At 40.3% G+C, this 17,883-nt stretch overlaps 1 protein-coding gene across 9 annotated transcripts in view; it reads left to right on the forward strand.

Moving 5' to 3' along the window:
• The first annotated feature begins 1,064 nt into the window (after positions 1–1,064).
• Positions 1,065–17,883, forward strand: part of SNX7 (sorting nexin 7) — a 163,999-nt gene continuing 147,180 nt past the window's right edge. For all 9 annotated transcript variants that reach the window (XR_015160555.1, XR_015160557.1, XR_015160556.1 and 6 more), the window contains exon 1: positions 1,065–1,253. Coding sequence is in view for 6 of the 9 variants with exons in the window: in XM_086391372.1 (XP_086247498.1) it covers positions 1,074–1,253 (180 nt within the window). In the remaining 3 variants the exon portion in view is untranslated. The remainder of the gene's footprint in view (positions 1,254–17,883) is intronic.

The following is a 17,883-nucleotide window of genomic DNA, read 5'->3' on the forward strand; positions in this document are numbered from 1 at the left end:
GTTAAGAGGCACATATCACTAAGGCCTTGTCTTCTAATCAGAAAGAAATTCTCTTACACGTCTTTTTCTGAAGTTAAACATGTTAAACATTAGGCTAAACATTTTGCCGCAGACATTTTAGAAGCCACGTTTGAATTAGCCTTTGCTCTATGTGCAAACTTCTTAGCTGTTCTTTCCTGGCTGATGGGAGAAGAGAGTTGGGGCGGAGGTGAGTAAGTAATACAACCTGAAAATAGTTCCAAATATATCGATTTACATTCCATTTTCCTTTATTTTTGGAATTTCTTTTTTAAAATTATTTTTAATATTAATAATAAGCAGCCAACAACTAAACAGTTACGGCTTTGCATTGGCAGTGTAAAGACTGAAGACTATTTCTCAATGGCAACGTCCGGACAGTCATGCTTGCTGTCCTTGACCCTTAGTACCATTCTTGCTCACTGACTTCAGAAAGACTTCCAGGAGTAAAGATACATTTGAAAGTGGCTGAAAATAGTTTTAAAATCCAACTTCCCTGGCTTGATAGTGAAATGACCACACAGTCTGGTCACTGGGTCAAAAATCAATTACAAAACAGAAGAGTTTTTGCATTAGCCTTAGTAAAAGACGGACTCGAAAACCACAACCGGGGAAAAAAATAAAGCAACCATTAAACTACAGGAAATACAGTATTGGTTTTTTCCTCTTGGCGAGATGGGTCGACTGCTTTCACAGCCCCGCTGTGGCTCCTCTGAAGTTCACGGTTCGCTCTGTCTCTTCTGCCCAGATCCCCGCCGCCATAGAAGCCTTCGCAGGGTAGCCCTGCAGCCAGGTCCCACTCCCTACCTTCAGGGGACCGCGTCCCAGGCCCCACCCTAGCCAGAGCCCCAGAGTCCCACTCTTTCGCCTCCGGCAGGCCCCAAGCCAGGTGGGGACGAACCCAGGCCGGGCGTTTGCTCCCAGTTCCGCGTCTGCGCAGCGGACGTGGGGCTGGAGCGGGGCCGGCCGGGGAGGCGCAGGATGCGCGGGAGCCAATGGGCAAGCTCGGGGAAGCCGGGCTGGCGGCGACGGCCGGACCGGCGCGCACTCTCGGGATGGAGGGCGAGTGCCGGGCGTCTCAGGCGCGCTCCTGGGGCCTCCCGGCTGGGGGCGCCGGCGGGGACAGCCCGGGGGGTGACGCCCCCCTCCCCGGCAGCATCAGCTCCTCCTCCCTGCTGCAGGCCGAGGTGCTGGATCTGGACGAGGACGAGGACGACCTGGAGGTGTTCAGTAAGGTGAGGGCTGCGCGGCGGCGCGTCCCGGGAAAGTTCCAAGTCAACTCCCAGAGTTGGCCCCGCCGTGCGGCGGCCGCCCTAGCGCGCTCACCCGGCCCCGCCGGAGGCTCGGAGCCGAGGGTGGGTGGGTCTTCCCAGGCCGCCTGATCCTGCCTGGCTGCTCGCCGCCCCCGTGGCTGACTCCCAGCACGTCCCGAATTGCAGCAGTTCTCTCTTCTGCACTTTGACCTTGCGTTCGGCAGGGCCATGGCTTCGTGGAATCTGCAAAGTTGTGCCATTTCCCACTTTTCTCTTCTTTCCTTCTCTGACGCGGGTATTTCCAGGGACAGTGCTGGAACCGGGGAGGCGGTGGCCCGAAAGTGCCCCCGCCCCTGGCAGCTTTTAGGGCGCAGCCAGCCCTGAACCCTGGGAGCGAAATCACCCGAGTCTAGGGAAATTATTCTTGATTTAGTGTTGTTGCTGGTTTTGGATTGGAGACTTGGGTGGCGCCGGAGGTTAGTCTTAAGTCTAGTGGGAAGAGGCGTTAGGGAATCCCTCTTCAGGAGAAAACAGTTGGTGTGTCCAACTAGGAAGCTCCTGCGCTGCGGAGCTCAGGATTTTTTAGATAGCTCCTGCCACCCAACTCACCACCGGCGCTTTCATTTTTAAACCTAACCCAGGGAAACCTAGAGACCAAAGGGCCCTCTGAACTTTCAGGATTGTTGGAGAGAAATTGACTCGGTCGCTGGCAGACTTGTGGTGCCCGTAGGCTGATGGTTGTAATTTTGTTTTGGAAAAGAAAAATACCATTCTTGGGAGGCCATTCAATGCCACTGCAGCTTCTCTCAGTTGCTGCTGGTAGAAGAGTTGAGATGGGAACATTGTATTTTCATTACTAAGAAGCCTGTTCAGTAGGTGTGTTACCTTGAGGTGTTAAGTAAAGCAACAGACTTCACCACTGCTTTATTCTGGGAGAGAAGTTATAAAGTGGACAAGCATACTCAGACCACAAAGAGGAATATGCAAAACTCCCCGCCTTTTTTCCCTATAGGATTAAGTGAAGTGGTAGGCACAGGTGTATTGGGGAAGTTCAGACAGAGTATCTGGTTTATACACTTGATGAAATCACATGACCTTTCAGTGTGTTTAAATTGTAAAACAGTGGAATTATTTTTTGTTTACTTGTTGTTGTTCCACACATACTTTATGTTCAGATCAAGGACAGTTGATCAGTTCTTATTTATTGCCTTCTAAGATACCATTGTTGTTTAGTCACTAAATCATATCTGACTCTTTGGGACCTGGTGGATTGTAGCCCACCAGGCTTCTCTGTCCATGGGTTTTCCCAGGCAAGAAAACTGGAGTAAGTTGCCATTTCCTTCTCCAGGGGACCTTCCTGACCCAGGGATCGAACCTGTGTCTCTTGCATTGGCAGGAAGATTGTTTACCACTGGAGCCACCAGACTATGAGCGTTAGCCTTTGGGGCTCTGCACTGTGAAGCTTGGGGTGGGGAGGATGTGTACAGGGAGTATGTAGAGAGTGGCAAGCGCGTATCAGGATCATCTGGGATGGTTTAAATTTGTCATGTGCTTTCTCTTTCCCCAGATTCTAAGTGTCCTGGCCTCCACCAAGAATCACTGTTTTAATGAGCCTCTTGTAGTCTGAGGCCAATCTTAGATGAAGCTAATGAAATTTGAGTTTGGGCTGTTTTTTTGCCTGGGTCTCTGGAAAATGTAAGATACTGGGAGTAGTACAGGTTCTAGGTGGGAAAGGAATGACAGATTGTAGCCAGAAACGTTTCTTTTTTTTATATAATATAAATTTATTTATTTTAATTGGAGGCTAATTACAATATTGTATTGGTTTTACCATACATTGACATGAATCTGCCATGGGTATGCATGTGTTCCCCATCCTGAACCCCCTTCCCACCTCCCTCCCCATCCTATCCCTTTGGGTCCATAGTCCCAGTGCATCAGCCCCAGCATCCTGTTTGTGAAATGAATCGCCAGTCCAGTTTCGATGCATGATACAAGATGCTGGGGGCCAGAAGCATTTCTAAGTAAGCATTTCTGGTGAATTGCTTAAAGCCATCTCAGAAGAAAGGAATCTGGAACTCTGTGACTACAATGAGCTGTTGAGCTTTCTTTTCTCATTCCAAATAAAACAGTTGTTTTTCCTAAGTTTGTTTTGTAATTGTGTATTCTGTTTTAAAAGAATGTAAGTTTCAGCAACATACTTAACCACTGCTTTATTAAGCAGTGCATTTAGTAAGGTGCAATATTGTATCTTTACCTTAACCTATGTGGCTGGCTTCTATAGAAGAGGGCTTTAACTTTTCTATGGCTCCAATTCAACACTAGCAAGCAGGGTGGATCCAAGTGTATGAATCCTGCTTGATTATATTTTACTAAGTTGAATTTTGCAACCATTAACTGCAGTTCGACAAGCAAATTTAAGAAACTCGTCTTCATTTGGCCTGCCTTCTCTGCTGCTCCCTTTTTAGCTTGTGTCTCTGTAGAACCCTACCACTGTCCAGCATACCCTAAGCTGGTATCAGCTATTGCTTTTGAAGTGTACTAACTTTACCCTTCAGAACTTTGAGACTGACGATTTTCATATTCAGTTTATATTTACAATTGTATCTCTTATTTCCTTAGATTGTTTATGAGTATATATACCGTACCCCTGTCCAGGTGCTTTTTCTTTTAATCTTTTTATAATGGAAGAAGAGTTGATATACAATAGGATAGTAGTTTCTGCTGTATGATGTAATGATTTGACATTTATATGCATTATGAACTGATCACCATGATAAGTCTAGTAACCATCATAAAGTTACTGCAATATTATCGACTATATTCTCTACATGTGCATTACATACCTGTGACTTAGTTGTTTTATAACTGAAAGTTTGCACTTTTTAATCCCTTTAACCTATTTCTCCCTCCCTTTTCCAAACTACTAGTTTGTATCTATGGATCTTGTTTCTGTTTTATTTGTTCATTTGTTCTGTTTTTTATATTCTACATATAAATGAAATGATAAAACATTTGTCTGACTTATTTCACTTCATAATACCCTCTAGGTCCATCCATGTTGTTGCAGGTGGCAAAATTTTATTCTTTTTTATGGCTGAGTAATATATTCAGTTGTGTACATATATACACAGCATCTTTGTCTATTCATCTACTGATAGACACTTAGATTGCTTCCATAAGCTGGCTGTTGCAAATGATGCTACTGTGAGAATGAAAAAAAAGGAGTGAAAGTGTTAGTTGCTCAGTTGTGTGCCACTCTTAGCAAACCCATGGACTGTAACCTGCCAAGCTCCTCTGTCCATGGAATTTTCCAGGTAAGAACATTGGAGTGGATAGCCATTCCCTGCTCCAAAGGATCTTCCTGACCCAGGGATCAAACTTGGGTCTCCTGCACTGCAGGAGATTCTGACACTGCACTGACAGATTCTTTACTGTCTGAGCCACTAGGGAAGCACGTGAGCGCTGGGGTGCATGCATGCGTGCTAAGTTGCTTTAGTTGTGTCCACCTCTTTGCGATCCTGTGGACCATAGCCCACCAGGCTCCTCTGTCCTTGGGATTCTCCAGGCAAGAATGCTGAAGTGGTTTGCCATTCCCTTCTCCAGGGGATCTACCTAACCCAGGGATCGAACCCACATCTCTTATGTCTCCTGCATTGGCAGGCATAATCTTTATCACTAGCACAAACTGGGAAGCCCAAAGATATATAGGGGTGTGTGTATATCTGTTCAAATTAGTGTTTTTGTTTCTTCAGATAAATACTCAGAAGTGGGATTACTGGATCATATGATCATTCTTAATTTTTTGAGACATCTTCATACTGTTTTCCGTAGTGACTGCATCAATTTATATTCCCACCAATAGTGCACGAGGGTTTCCTTTTCTCCAAATTTTTACCAATACTTGTTTTTTGTTGTTCATTAAAAAAAAAAAAAAAACCATCCAGACAGGTATGAGGTGATATCTGCCATATTATGTTTGGATTTGCATTGCCCGACGGAGAAGGCAATGGCACCCCACTCCAGTACTTTTGCCTAGAAAACCCCATGGACGGAGGTGCCTAGTAGGCTGCAGTCCATGGGGTTGCTAAGAGTAGGACATGACTGAGCGATTTCACTTTCACTTTTCACTTTCATGCATTGGAGAAGGAAATGGCAACCGACTCCAGTGTTCTTGCCTGGAGAATCCCAGGGACACGACTGAAGTGACTTAACAGCAGTAGCAGCAGTGATTAGTGACATTGAACATTCTTTTCCTTTGTCTTCTGACCATCTTTATGTCTTCTTCCTTGGAAAACTGTCTATTCAGGTCTTCTACTCATGTTTAAATTGGGTTGTTTCTTTTGTTTTGCTTATTTTCTTTTTCATGATTATTCATTTTATATTGAGTTGATGGAGTTCTTTATATATTTTGGATATAACACCCTTATCAGATATATAACTTGCAGATAACTCTTCCATTTAGTAGGTTGCCTTTTCATTTTGTTGATGGCTTTCTTTGCTATGCAAAAGCTTCTTAGCTTTGCGACCCCATGAACAACGCACACCAGGCCTCCCTGTCCAGGACCAACTCCCCGAGTCCACCCAAACCCATGTGCATTGAGTCAGTGATGCCATCCAACCATGTCATTCTCTGTCATCCCCTTCTCCTCCTGCCCTCAATCTTTCCCTGCATCAGGGTCTTTTCCAGTGAGTCAGCTCTTCGCATCAGGTGGCCAAAGTATTGGAGTTTCAGCTTCAACATCAGTCCTTCCAATGAGCACCCAGGTCTGATCTCCTTTAGGATGGACTGGCTGGATCTCCTTGCAGTCAAGGGACTCTCAAGAGTCTTCTCCAACACCACAGTTCAAAAGCATCAATTCTTCTGTGCTCAGCTTTCTTTATAGTCCAACTCTCATATCCATACACGACTACTGGAAAAACCATAGCTTTGACTAGACGGACCTTTGTGGACAAAGTAATGTCTCTGCTTTTTAATATGCTCTCTAGGTTGCTCATAACTTTCCTTCCAAGGAGTAAGCGTCTTTTAATTTTAGGGCTGCAATCACCATCTGCAGTGATTTTGAAGCCCAGAAAAATAAAGTCAGCCACTGTTTCCACTGTTTCCCCATCTATTTGCCATGAAGTGATGGTACCGGATGCCATGATCTTAGTTTTCTGAATGTTGAGCTTTAAGCCAACTTTTTCACTCTCCTTTTTCACTTTCATCAAGAGGCTCTTTAGTTCTTCTTTACTTTCTGCCATAAGGGTGGTGTCATCTGCATATCTGAGTTCATTGTTATTTCTGCCGGCAATCTTGATTCCAGCTTGTGCTTCTTCCAGCCCAGCGTTTCTCATGGTGTACTCTGCATATAAGTTAAATAAACAGGGTGACAATATACAGCCTTGATGTACACCTTTTCCTATTTGGAACCAGTCTGTTGTTCCATGACCAGTTCTAACTGTTGCTTCCTGACCTGCATATAGGTTTCTAAAGAGGCAGGACAGGTGGTCTGGTATTCCCATCTCTTTCAGAATTTTCCACGGTTTAATGTTATCCACACAGTCAAAGGCTTTGGCATAGTTAATAAAGCAGAAATAGATGTTTTTCTGGAACTCTCTTGCTTTTTCGATGATCCAGCGGATGTTGGCAATTTGATCTCTGGTTCCTCTGCCTTTTCTAAAACCAGCTTGAACATCTGAAGTTCACAGTTCACGTATTGCTGAAGCCTGGCTTGGAGAATTTTGAGCATTACTTTACTAGCGTGTGAGATGAGTGCAATTGTGCGGTAGTTTGAGCATTCTTTAGCATTGCCTTTCTTTGGGATTGGAATGAAAACTGACCTTTTCCAGTCCTGTGGCCACTGCTGAGTTTTCCAAATTTGCTGGCATATTGAGTGCAGCACTTTCACAGCATCATCTTTCAGAATTTGAAATAGCTTAACTGGAATTCCATCACCTCCACTAACTTTGTTTGTAGCGATGCTTTCTAAGTCCCACTTGACTTCACATTCCAGGATGTCTGGGTCTAGATGAGTGATAACACCATCGTGATTATCTGGATCGTGAAGATCTTTTTTGTACAGTTCTTCTGTGTATTCTTGGCACCTCTTCTTAATATCTTCTGCTTCTTTTAGGTCCCTACCATTTCTGTCCTTTATGGAGCCCGTCTTTGCATGAATTGTTCCCTTGGTATCTCTAATTCTCAAAGAGATCTCTCGTCTTTCCCATTCTATTGTTTTCCTCTATTTCTTCGCACTGATCACTGAGGAAGGCTTTCTTATCTCTCTTTGCTATTCTTTGGAACTCTGCATTCAAATGGGTGTATCTTTCCTCTTCTCCTTTCCTTTTCATTTCCCTTTTTTTCACAGCTATTTGTAAGGCCTCCTCAGACAGCCATTTTGTTTTTTTGCATTTCTTTCTTTGGGGGATGGTCTTGATTCCTGTCTCCTGTACAATGTCGCGAACCTCAGTCCATAGTTCCATCAGGCACTCTGTCTATCAGATCTATTCCCTTAAATCTATTTCTCACTTCCACTGTATAATCATAAGGGATTTGATTTAGGTTATACCTGAATGGTCTAGTGGTTTTCTCCACTTTCTTCAATTTTAGTATGAATTTGGCAATAAGGAGTTCATGATCTGAGCCGCAGTCAGCTCTGGGTCTTGTTTTTGTTGACTGTATAGAGCTTCTCCATCTTTGGCTGCAAAGAATATAATCAATCTGATTTCGGTGTCCACCATCTGGTGATGACCATGTGTAGAGTCTTGTCTTGCGTTGTTGTGGACAACCTCATTTTGTTCTTGATTGTAGAGGAAAAGCTTTCAGTTTTTCACCGCCGTATATGTTAGCTGTGAGTTTGTCATACATGGCCTTTGTTATGTTGAGGTATTCCCACTTTGTTGAGAATTTTTCTTATAAATTGATGTTTAATTTTGTCAAATGCTTTTTCTTTATCTCTTGAGCTGATCATAGGATTTTCCTTCTTCATTTTTTTAATGTGGTTTGTGTGTGTGTTCAGTTGCTTCAGTCATGTCCGACTCTTTGTTTTCCCATATACTGCAGCCCACCAGGCTCCTCCATCCATGGGATTCTCTAGGCAAGAATACTGGAATGGGTTGCCATGCCCTTCTCCAAGGGAACTTCCCATCCCAGGGATTGAACCCTTGTCTCCTGGGGCTTCTACATTGCAGGCAGAGTGTTTACTGCTGAGTCATTGAGGAACTCTAATTTGGTTTATTGGGATACATTTGCAGATCAGAAGCTTTTTAAAGAGTAAGTTCTTTGGCTTATAATCATTTATTTTTTTTTGCACAGTCCATTACAAGTAAGTACCTGTTAAATAGCTGTTAAATATTTTTGTGTAAGATGCTATGCTAAACATTCTTTGGAACAAAGAAATGCAAGATTCATGTCTTGTTATCACAGTCTTGGAGTTCAGCTGGAAGATGTGACAGAAACTCTAAATGACAGTATACATCAAGAGAGATAGGAAAGTAAAACAAAGTATTGTTCTGAGTTTTCAAATAATCCAGTTAGGAGAAAATGATATCAGCTCTCAATAAAACACAGAGAATGCAGAGGATATTGACTTAGAAGGACAAGAATAGATGTGGAAGATAGGAGAACATAAATGATAATTTGTAAAGGATAAAAAGTGTAGTAATAATTTTAGAACAGGGGCAAAGTAAAATGAGACTTGCAAAAAATTTACCTAGAGAATAGGGACAAACTTGTCCATATATAACATAAAAAGTTCTTTGGAGGGAAAAGAATATATTAAAATAAGTTGCTTTTGTTTTTATTAAATACTGTAATGTATAGAAGAAATAGTAGTTGAAACAGAGCATAGGCAAATATGTCACAGTGAAACACAGATATTTATGTGTTACTCAGTAAATAATAGCTCAGTAAATAATAGCCAATAAAATGAAGGTCTATATTATTTAGGATAATCAGGGAATTTACAGATGTAATTATTGTCATCACCACTAGTTGACCTCAAGAAGTCATGATATGTAGGCTTAGTGCTCAGAAGCTGGAGCTTCTGAGGTAAAAATTCTTTTTAAAAATAATGGGGCAGAAAAAAGGTTCTGCAAGGTATGTGCATGTTTCCTCAGTCGTGTCCCATTCTTTCCAACCACGTGGACTGTAGCCCATCAGGCTTCCCTGTCCATGGGATTTTCCGGGCAGGAATACTGGATTGGGTTTCCATTTCCTTCTCCATCTGGAAGGTACAGACAAACAGAATTAATTTCAAGCTCTGACAAAGCTTTAAAAGCAACAGAACTATTTAGTATATTTAGTATAAACACTTTGAAAAGAAGGAGATGATCATTTTTAATGAGAATGGTGGATAACTAAGATTTTTATAGTAAATTAGAAATATAACAATGTATATATTATATATTATATGTACAATGTATGTATTATACATATAGTATATACACGTATATATTATACATATATCAATAACCTCAGATATGCAGATGACACCACCCTTATGGCAGAAAGTGAAGAGGAACTCAAAAGCCTCTTGATGAAAGTGAAAGTGGAGAGTGAAAAAGTTGGCTTAAAGCTCAACATTCAGAAAACGAAGATCATGGCATCCGGTCCCATTACTTCATGGGAAATAGATGGGGAAACAGTGGAAACAGTGTCAGACTTTCTTTTTCTGGGCTCCAAAATCACTGCAGATGGTGACTGCAGCCATGAAATTAAAAGACACTTACTCCTTGGAAGGAAAGTTATGACCAACCTAGATAGCATATTCAAAAGCAGAGACATTACTTTGACAACAAAGGTTCATCTAGTCAAGGCTATGGTTTTTCCAGTGGTCTTGTATGGATGTGAGAGTTGGACTGTGAAGAAGGCTGAGCACCGAAGAATTGATGCTTTAGAACTGTGGTGTTGGAGAAGACTCTTGAGAGTCCCTTGGACTGCAAGGAGATCCAACCAGTCCATTCTGAAGGAGATCAGCCCTGGGATTTCTTTGGAAGGAATGATGCTAAAGCTGAAACTCCAGTACTTTGGCTACCTCATGCGAAGAGCTGACTCATTGGAAAAGACTCTGATGCTGGGAGGGATTGGGGGCAGGAGGAGAAGGGGATGACAGAGGATGAGATGGCTGGATGGCATCACTGACTCAATGGACGTGAGTCTGAGTGAACTCCAGGAGTTGGTGATGGACAGGGAGGCCTGGCATGCTGCGATTCATGGGGTCGCAAAGAGTCGGACACGACTGAGCGACTGATCTGATCTGATCTGATGTACAATATATACATATATTATTATATGTACATAATATATGTATATATTATGTACATATATTAATATACTACATAATATATATACATATATATATATACACATACATATATATATATATATACACATACATATATATATATATATACACACACACATATATTATGTATTATGTACACATATATATGGGAAGGCAATGGCACCCCACTCCAGTACTTTTGCCTGGAAAATCCCATAGACAGAGGAGCTTGGTGGGCTGCAGTCCATGGGGTCGCTGAGAGTCGGACACGACTGAGCGACTTCACTTTCACTTTTCACTTTCATGCATTGGAGAAGGAAATGGCAACCCACTCCAGTGTTCTTGCCTGGAGAATCCCAGGGACGGGGGAACCTGGTGGGCTGCCTTCTATGGGGTCGCACAGAGTCAGACACGACTGAAGCGACTTAGCAGCAGCAGCAGCAGTATATATATGTATATATTATATATATAACACTATTATATGTTATGTATATAACAATGTATATGTTATATATATAACAATGTATATATTATTTCAAAAGCTTGAAAGAAACATTCATATTTTTGTGGAAAAGGTTATTTTTGAAAGAATAATTAGCTCTATTGTTGAAACTCCATTTCTGATATGTGTGTGTGTTTGTATGTGTATATGTGTGTGTGTGTGTTTAATCTTTGTCAATGGAGGGAGAATTATACTATTTAACAGTTCTATCAAATACTTAGAAGATATTGGAAATCTGGTTATTAATTTTTCACATTTGTTCTTGGAACCATTTTTATTTAACTCCTATTGTTTGCCTCTATTAGTCATGATCATGATAATCAGAATTCTCTCCATTGATTTAAATGAAGAGAGTTTAATGCAAGGACTATTTATAGCATTTTGGGCAAGTTTCAGGAACAAAGAAAGGATACTGAGGCATTTAGAGACTTGCAGTAATAAAAAGCCATTAGAACCCGTAGTTCTAAAGGGGAGAGAAATGGAAATGGTGTTGCTGGAAGTCAAGGATACTTGGAGCTGTGGAGAAGGGGCCACTTCCACATGAGCTGTGTTGACACGGAGATGAAGCTAGAAACATGCCACTGCCTGAGGTGTGATTCCAAAGCAGGGAGGAAATGTAACAGTGTATATATTTATTTGAACAAGCAATTGAAGAAATCACTCACATTTTGGTTGAAAAGGTTATTTTGGAGAGAATTAGCTTTCCAAAAGCTATAGTTGTGGAGAAATCCAGCTTTGATATGTGTGTGTATGTGTGTTTGTGTGTGGGTAAAATCACTTTAGCCTCAGCTAAAGTTCCAGGCAACATCCAGCATTAAATGACTAGCTTGTGAGTAAAGATGTCTAGCATGATGTCAGTCCTTAGCATTGAGGCATGTTATCTTCTCAGCCAAGGCCCCGCATATAATGCGGGTGAGACATCCCATTTCTGCTGTATCCTGTCAGAATTCTTGACCTAATAAATCACTGAGCATAATAAAATATAAAAACAAAATATCTTGGGTTGTTTTGTTATTCAGTAGTAGAAACTGTAACAAAAGCTAATAGTCTGTAAAACATAATCGGTCTTTTGGATCTTTTGATAAATACAGGATTACAGCAGGCAAGTCATGTGTTCCCCTTTCTCTGACCCTCATCTTGATCCTGCCTGCATGAGTCTTAGCATTTTGATGGTTAAATAAAGAGGAACCGATAAAGGAAAATAGGGCTGATCCAGGACTATTTCTGTTCCTCCCTCTGGACACTCCACTGCCTACCAGCTCAGCCTTCTTATATGTTAAGTACTTTTATATTCCTCCCAGAGGAGGAAGAGTAGGTGAATAAAGTAGAAAGATGAAAAATCCTCAAGTTCTCCTTATGAGTGAGCATATATGGTCAACAGTAAAATTAAAACAAATGAGGAACTTGCAGGGTAAATTTGGATAGATTGTGTATAGATCCATTTTATGTACAAGCATTCCTAGTGGTTTGAAGTAACTGAATGATAATATATCCAAATGACACAGTTTCTGAACAAATAATGTATTTTCAAGGTCATATGGAGTATTAATTGTACTGTAATTTGAACTGTCTATGCAGCTGAAGTTCCATTCTACCTTCTGTATTTTAAAGGGATATTATGTCTTCTGTGGATACCAGTGACCTGATTGTTTGGAATACTGTTTTGCGAGAGAGTCTTAGATCGAGTCTGGACTTGGCAGAATGAGAGTTTGGATCCAACAGCACTGTCTTTCACTGGCACAAGGAGTGGGGAGGGCTGCTGCAGTAGTAACAGCCTCACTGTACATTTGCCATCGTGAAGGAGAATAAACTAAGGCGTTTCACTGATGATATGTTCTGGCAACCATGGCCTCTGAAGAAAGGCTGGGAAGAACAAAATGTAGTTTAGTTTGGCAAAAGACTTGGGCTGATTTTTTAAACAAACTTTATGAAGAGTTCTTCCAGTGGATTTAAATGTGTATAGTTCTGAAGGGCAGAATTAGAACCTAGGTCAAAGTATATGGAGATCAGTTTCAGGTCAGTTGATGGAATAGTTTTCTAATTGAAGTTTCCAGAATAAAAGTTATCCTCAGCTAGGCCATAAATCCTGTCACTGTAATTGCTCTAGGACAAACTGAATGATTAACTGTCTCAGAGCATGGGACGGTTGCACAGTCCCTTCCACTATTAAGAGGCTGTTACAAATGGAATTTTAAATTGCCAGACTTAACCATGAGAGCAACAGGAAACCTCACATAGGTGTTCCTACTCATCCCTTCAGCTAATCACTGCAGCTTAATTTCCAAACTAAATTATGTTTTACAATTCCCTAATTCTAATATTTCTCTTCCCACAGCTGTTATTTTTTTCATTTAGTTCTCTGTTAATGGTGTGGCAGTTTCTTAGCTATAGGATAAAATATCAGTGCTATGTCTTCCCTTCTATTTATGCCTTTCACTCACTCTCTCTGTTCTTTACATATCTTAGAAGTCCCATTTGGTTTTATCTTCTTGGTATCTCTGGAATTAGTGCCTTCTTCTTACTCCCATTGTTCCAACCCTAAGTAGAATTGTGGTTGCCTTTGAGAACCATTATATAGCCTCAGAAGGTCTTCATTCTTCTGATGTTTTTTGCCTGTAGGCTGACCTACATCCTCACAGAGAACTGATGTTTCCAGAACACACAGCTCTGAACATACTGAATATATTGTCCCATTGTATCATCCAGGCTCTTGGTGATTAGGCTACAACCCTGGCTTTCCTTGCCTCTTCCCTCACCCTCCTACCTTTCTGTCTCTCACCTTAGCACTCAAAATATGTTGCATGAGTCTGTTGGATCACCTGGGAGCTTGTTAGAAGTGCAGTTTCAGAACCCACTCCAGACCAAATGAATCAGAATCAGTATTATAACTGGATTCCTCATCTTGCACCTTACAATTTACTGTTGGGTCTCAACAAACCAAAACCCTTTCTGTTATTTATGGCCCATTGTAAAGCGACCTCTTTCCTAAGGACATTTTTGTTCTCCAGCTAGAATTAATTTCTTCCCATTCTGGGCTTCCCATAATAGTGTTTTGAATCTCATAATACCTAATATGTTTTGCCTTATAAAGAAGTATTTTTATTTCTCTTCTCTAAAATCTTGATTGTCTCTCTAGCTTCAATAAATTAAACTCCTTGAAGGTAGAAGAGTAGGAACTCTAAATATTAATGGAATAAATACATTAATGAATTATATGGCCTGTGCATTTTTTTTCATACATACAGACACAGTTATCACAATAATTTGCCACTGATCTGTTTTCAGTAAATTTGGTTTGTATTGTATTGGTCTTTCCAGTCAGGTTACTAGACCAAATAGAATTTAAAATAAATTTGTCTTGATAAATGGTGAGTAAATGTTATTGATGGATGACACAGAGCTGTGTTGAGCATCAATCCTAACAAAATCTCCTATTTAGATTTCATTAGGAGAGATAAACACAAAGAATTTAAAAACCCAAAGAAATCATTTAGAAACCTTTTATTTGGGAAAATAAATCCTGTTAAGCCAATAACACCTGTCTCAATCAGGGGGCTTAGTTGCAAGCAATGGAAATCAACTCTGGCAGGAAGAATGAAATAGTAGTTCACAGAGTAGATTTGAAGGCTGGAAATGCAGATGCAGAAAAGGACATGCTCTAGCAGTATCTATGTTGTTGAGCTACTAAGTCATGTCCAACTCTTTTGCAACTCCATGGACTGTAGCCTGCCAGGCTTCTCTGTCCGTGGAATTACCCAGGCAAGAGTTAACATGGGTTACCATTTTTTTCTCCAGGTGATCTTCCCGACTCAGGGATTGAACCTGCATCCTTTGCATTGCAGGTAAATTCTTTATCGCTGAGCAACCAGGGAAACAGCAGAATCTATACCCAGTTTTATATTTGGAAATAAGATTGAATGTTGTGTAGCTAAAAGAAAATAAAATCCACGAGAACCTTTAGGAGAAGAACTATATAGTTCTTTTGTGCAGATAACAATATTTTGTTTATTGGTCAGTGGCACTGGGGAAAATTATTACAAGTATTTTAGGAAAATAATATTAGAAGACCAGATTTGAATTTAATATACTTTATTCCATTGAGTTTTGAAGGTGGTGTTTTATTTTTGCAGTTCGGGGGTTCTGATAGGATGTTCTAGTGTAACCCTGATAGCCTGCTAGTTTTTACAAGTGGCTAGTGTGGTCAAAATGAAACACAGATTGAACAGTTATGTAGTTGTAGTGTTCAAAATTTATTTTTTAATGCATTTAAAAACTGTATCACACACTTTTCAAAGAGGATATTAGACTAAAAGTTAAACATTTACAATTACTTTAAGAAGATACTTTAAATTTGTCTCAATGAACAAATAAAAATTTATAGGCAGGAACGGTTTTGTCTGTTTTATTTTATTTTATTTTAATTTTTTTAAAATTTTATTTTATTTTTAAACTTTACAATATTGTATTAGTTTTGCCAAATATCGAAATGAATCCTCCACAGGTATACCCGTGTTCCCCATCCTGAACCCACCTCCCTCCTCCCTCCCCTACCCTCCCTCTGGGTCGTCCCAGTGCACCAGCCCCAAGCATCCAGTACCGTGCATCGAACCTGGACTGGCGACTCATTTCATACATGATATTATACATGTTTCAGTGCTATTCTCCCAAATCTCCCCACCCTCTCCCTCTCCCACAGAGTCCATAAGACTGATCTATACGTAGGTGTCTCTTTTGCTGTCTCTTACACAGGGTTATTGTTACCATCTTTCTAAATTCCATATGTATGTGTTAGTATACTGTATTGGTGTTTTTCTTTCTGGCCTACTTCACTCTGTATAATAGGTTCCAGTTTCATCCATCTCATTAGAACTGATTCAAATGTATTCTTTTTAATGGCTGAGTAATACTCCATTGTGTATATGTACCACTGCTTTCTTATCCATTCATCTGCTGATGGGCATCTAGGTTGCTTCCGTGTCCTGGCTATTATAAACAGTGCTGCGATGAACATTGGGGTACTCATGTCTCTTTCCCTTCTGGTTTCCTCAGTGTGTATGCCCAGCAGTGGGATTGCTGGATCATAAGGCAGTTCTATTTCCAGTTTTTTAAGGAATCTCCACACTGTTCTCCATAGTGGCTGTACTAGTTTGCATTCCCACCAACAGTGTAAGAGAGTTCCCTTTTCTCCACACCCTCTCCAGCATTTATTGCTTGTAGACTTTTGGATCGCAGCCATTCTGACTGGCGTGAAATGGTACCTCATAGTGGTTTTGATTTGCATTTCTCTGATAATGAGTGATGTTGAGCATCTTTTCATGTGTTTGTTAGCCATCTGTATGTCTTCTTTGGAGAAATGTCTATTTAGTTCTTGGGCCCATTTTTTGATTGGGTCGTTTATTTTTCTGGAGTTGAGCTGTAGGAGTTGCTTGTATATTTTTGAGATTAGTTGTTTGTCGGTTGCTTCATTTGCTATTATTTTCTCCCATTCTGAAGGCTGTCTTTTCACCTTGCTAATAGTTTCCTTTGTTGTGCAGAAGCTTTTAAGTTTAATTAGGTCCCATTTGTTTATTTTTGCTTTTATTTCCAATATTCTGGGAGGTGGGTCATAGAGGATCCTGCTGTGACGTATGTTGGAGAGTGTTTTGCCTATGTTCTCCTCTAGGAGTTTTATAGTTTCTGGTCTTACATTGAGATCTTTAATCCATTTTGAGTTTATTTTTGTGTATGGTGTTAGAAAGTGTTCTAGTTTCATGCTTTTACAAGTGGTTGACCAGTTTTCCCAGCACCACTTGTTAAAGAGATTGTCTTTAATCCATTGTATATTCTTGCCTCCTTTGTCAAAGATAAGGTGTCCATATGTGCGTGGATTTATCTCTGGGCTTTCTATTTTGTTCCATTGATCAATATTTCTGTCTTTGTGCCAGTACCATACTGTCTTGATAACTGTGGCTTTGTAATAGAGTCTGAAGTCAGGTAGGTTGATTCCTCCAGTTCCATTCTTCTTTCTCAAGATAGCTTTGGCTATTCGAGGTTTTTTGTATTTCCATACAAATTGTGAAATTATTTGTTCTAGCTCTGTGAAGAATACCGTTGGTACCTTGATGGGGATTGCATTGAATCTATAAATTGCTTTGGGTAGTATACTCATTTTCACTATATTGATTCTTCCAATCCATGAACATGGTATATTTCTCCATCTATTAGTGTCCTCTTTGATTTCTTTCACCAGTGTTTTACAGTTTTCTATATATAGGTCTTTAGTTTCTTTAGGTAGATATATTCCTAAGTATTTTATTCTTTCTGTTGCAATGGTGAATGGAATTGTTTCCTTAATTTCTCTTTCAGTTCTCTCATTATTAGTGTATAGGAATGCAAGGGATTTCTGTGTGTTGATTTTATATCCTGCAACTTTACTATAACCGTTGATTAGTTCTAGTAATTTTCTGGTGGAGTCTTTAGGGTTTTCTATGTAAAGGATCATGTCATCTGCAAACAGTGAGAGTTTTACTTCTTCTTTTCCACTTTGGATTCCTTTTATTTCTTTTTCTGCTCTGATTGCTGTGGCCAAAACTTCCAAAACTATGTTGAATAGTAATGGTGAAAGTGGGCACCCTTGTCTTGTTCCTGACTTTAGAGGAAATGCTTTCAATTTTTCACCATTGAGGATAATGTTTGCTGTGGGTTTGTCATATATAGCTTTTATTATGTTGAGGTATGTTCCTTCTATTCCTGCTTTCTGGAGAGTTCTTATCATGAATGGATGTTGAATTTTGTCAAAGGCTTTCTCTGCATCTATTGAGATAATCATATGGTTTTTGTTTTTCAATTTGTTAATGTGGTGTAT

Source organism: Bos grunniens, chromosome 3 (assembly GCF_055505025.1).
Source record: "Bos grunniens cultivar Pamir isolate PY7600 chromosome 3, Bosgru_T2T1.0, whole genome shotgun sequence".
Taxonomy (NCBI): domain Eukaryota; kingdom Metazoa; phylum Chordata; class Mammalia; order Artiodactyla; family Bovidae; genus Bos; species Bos grunniens.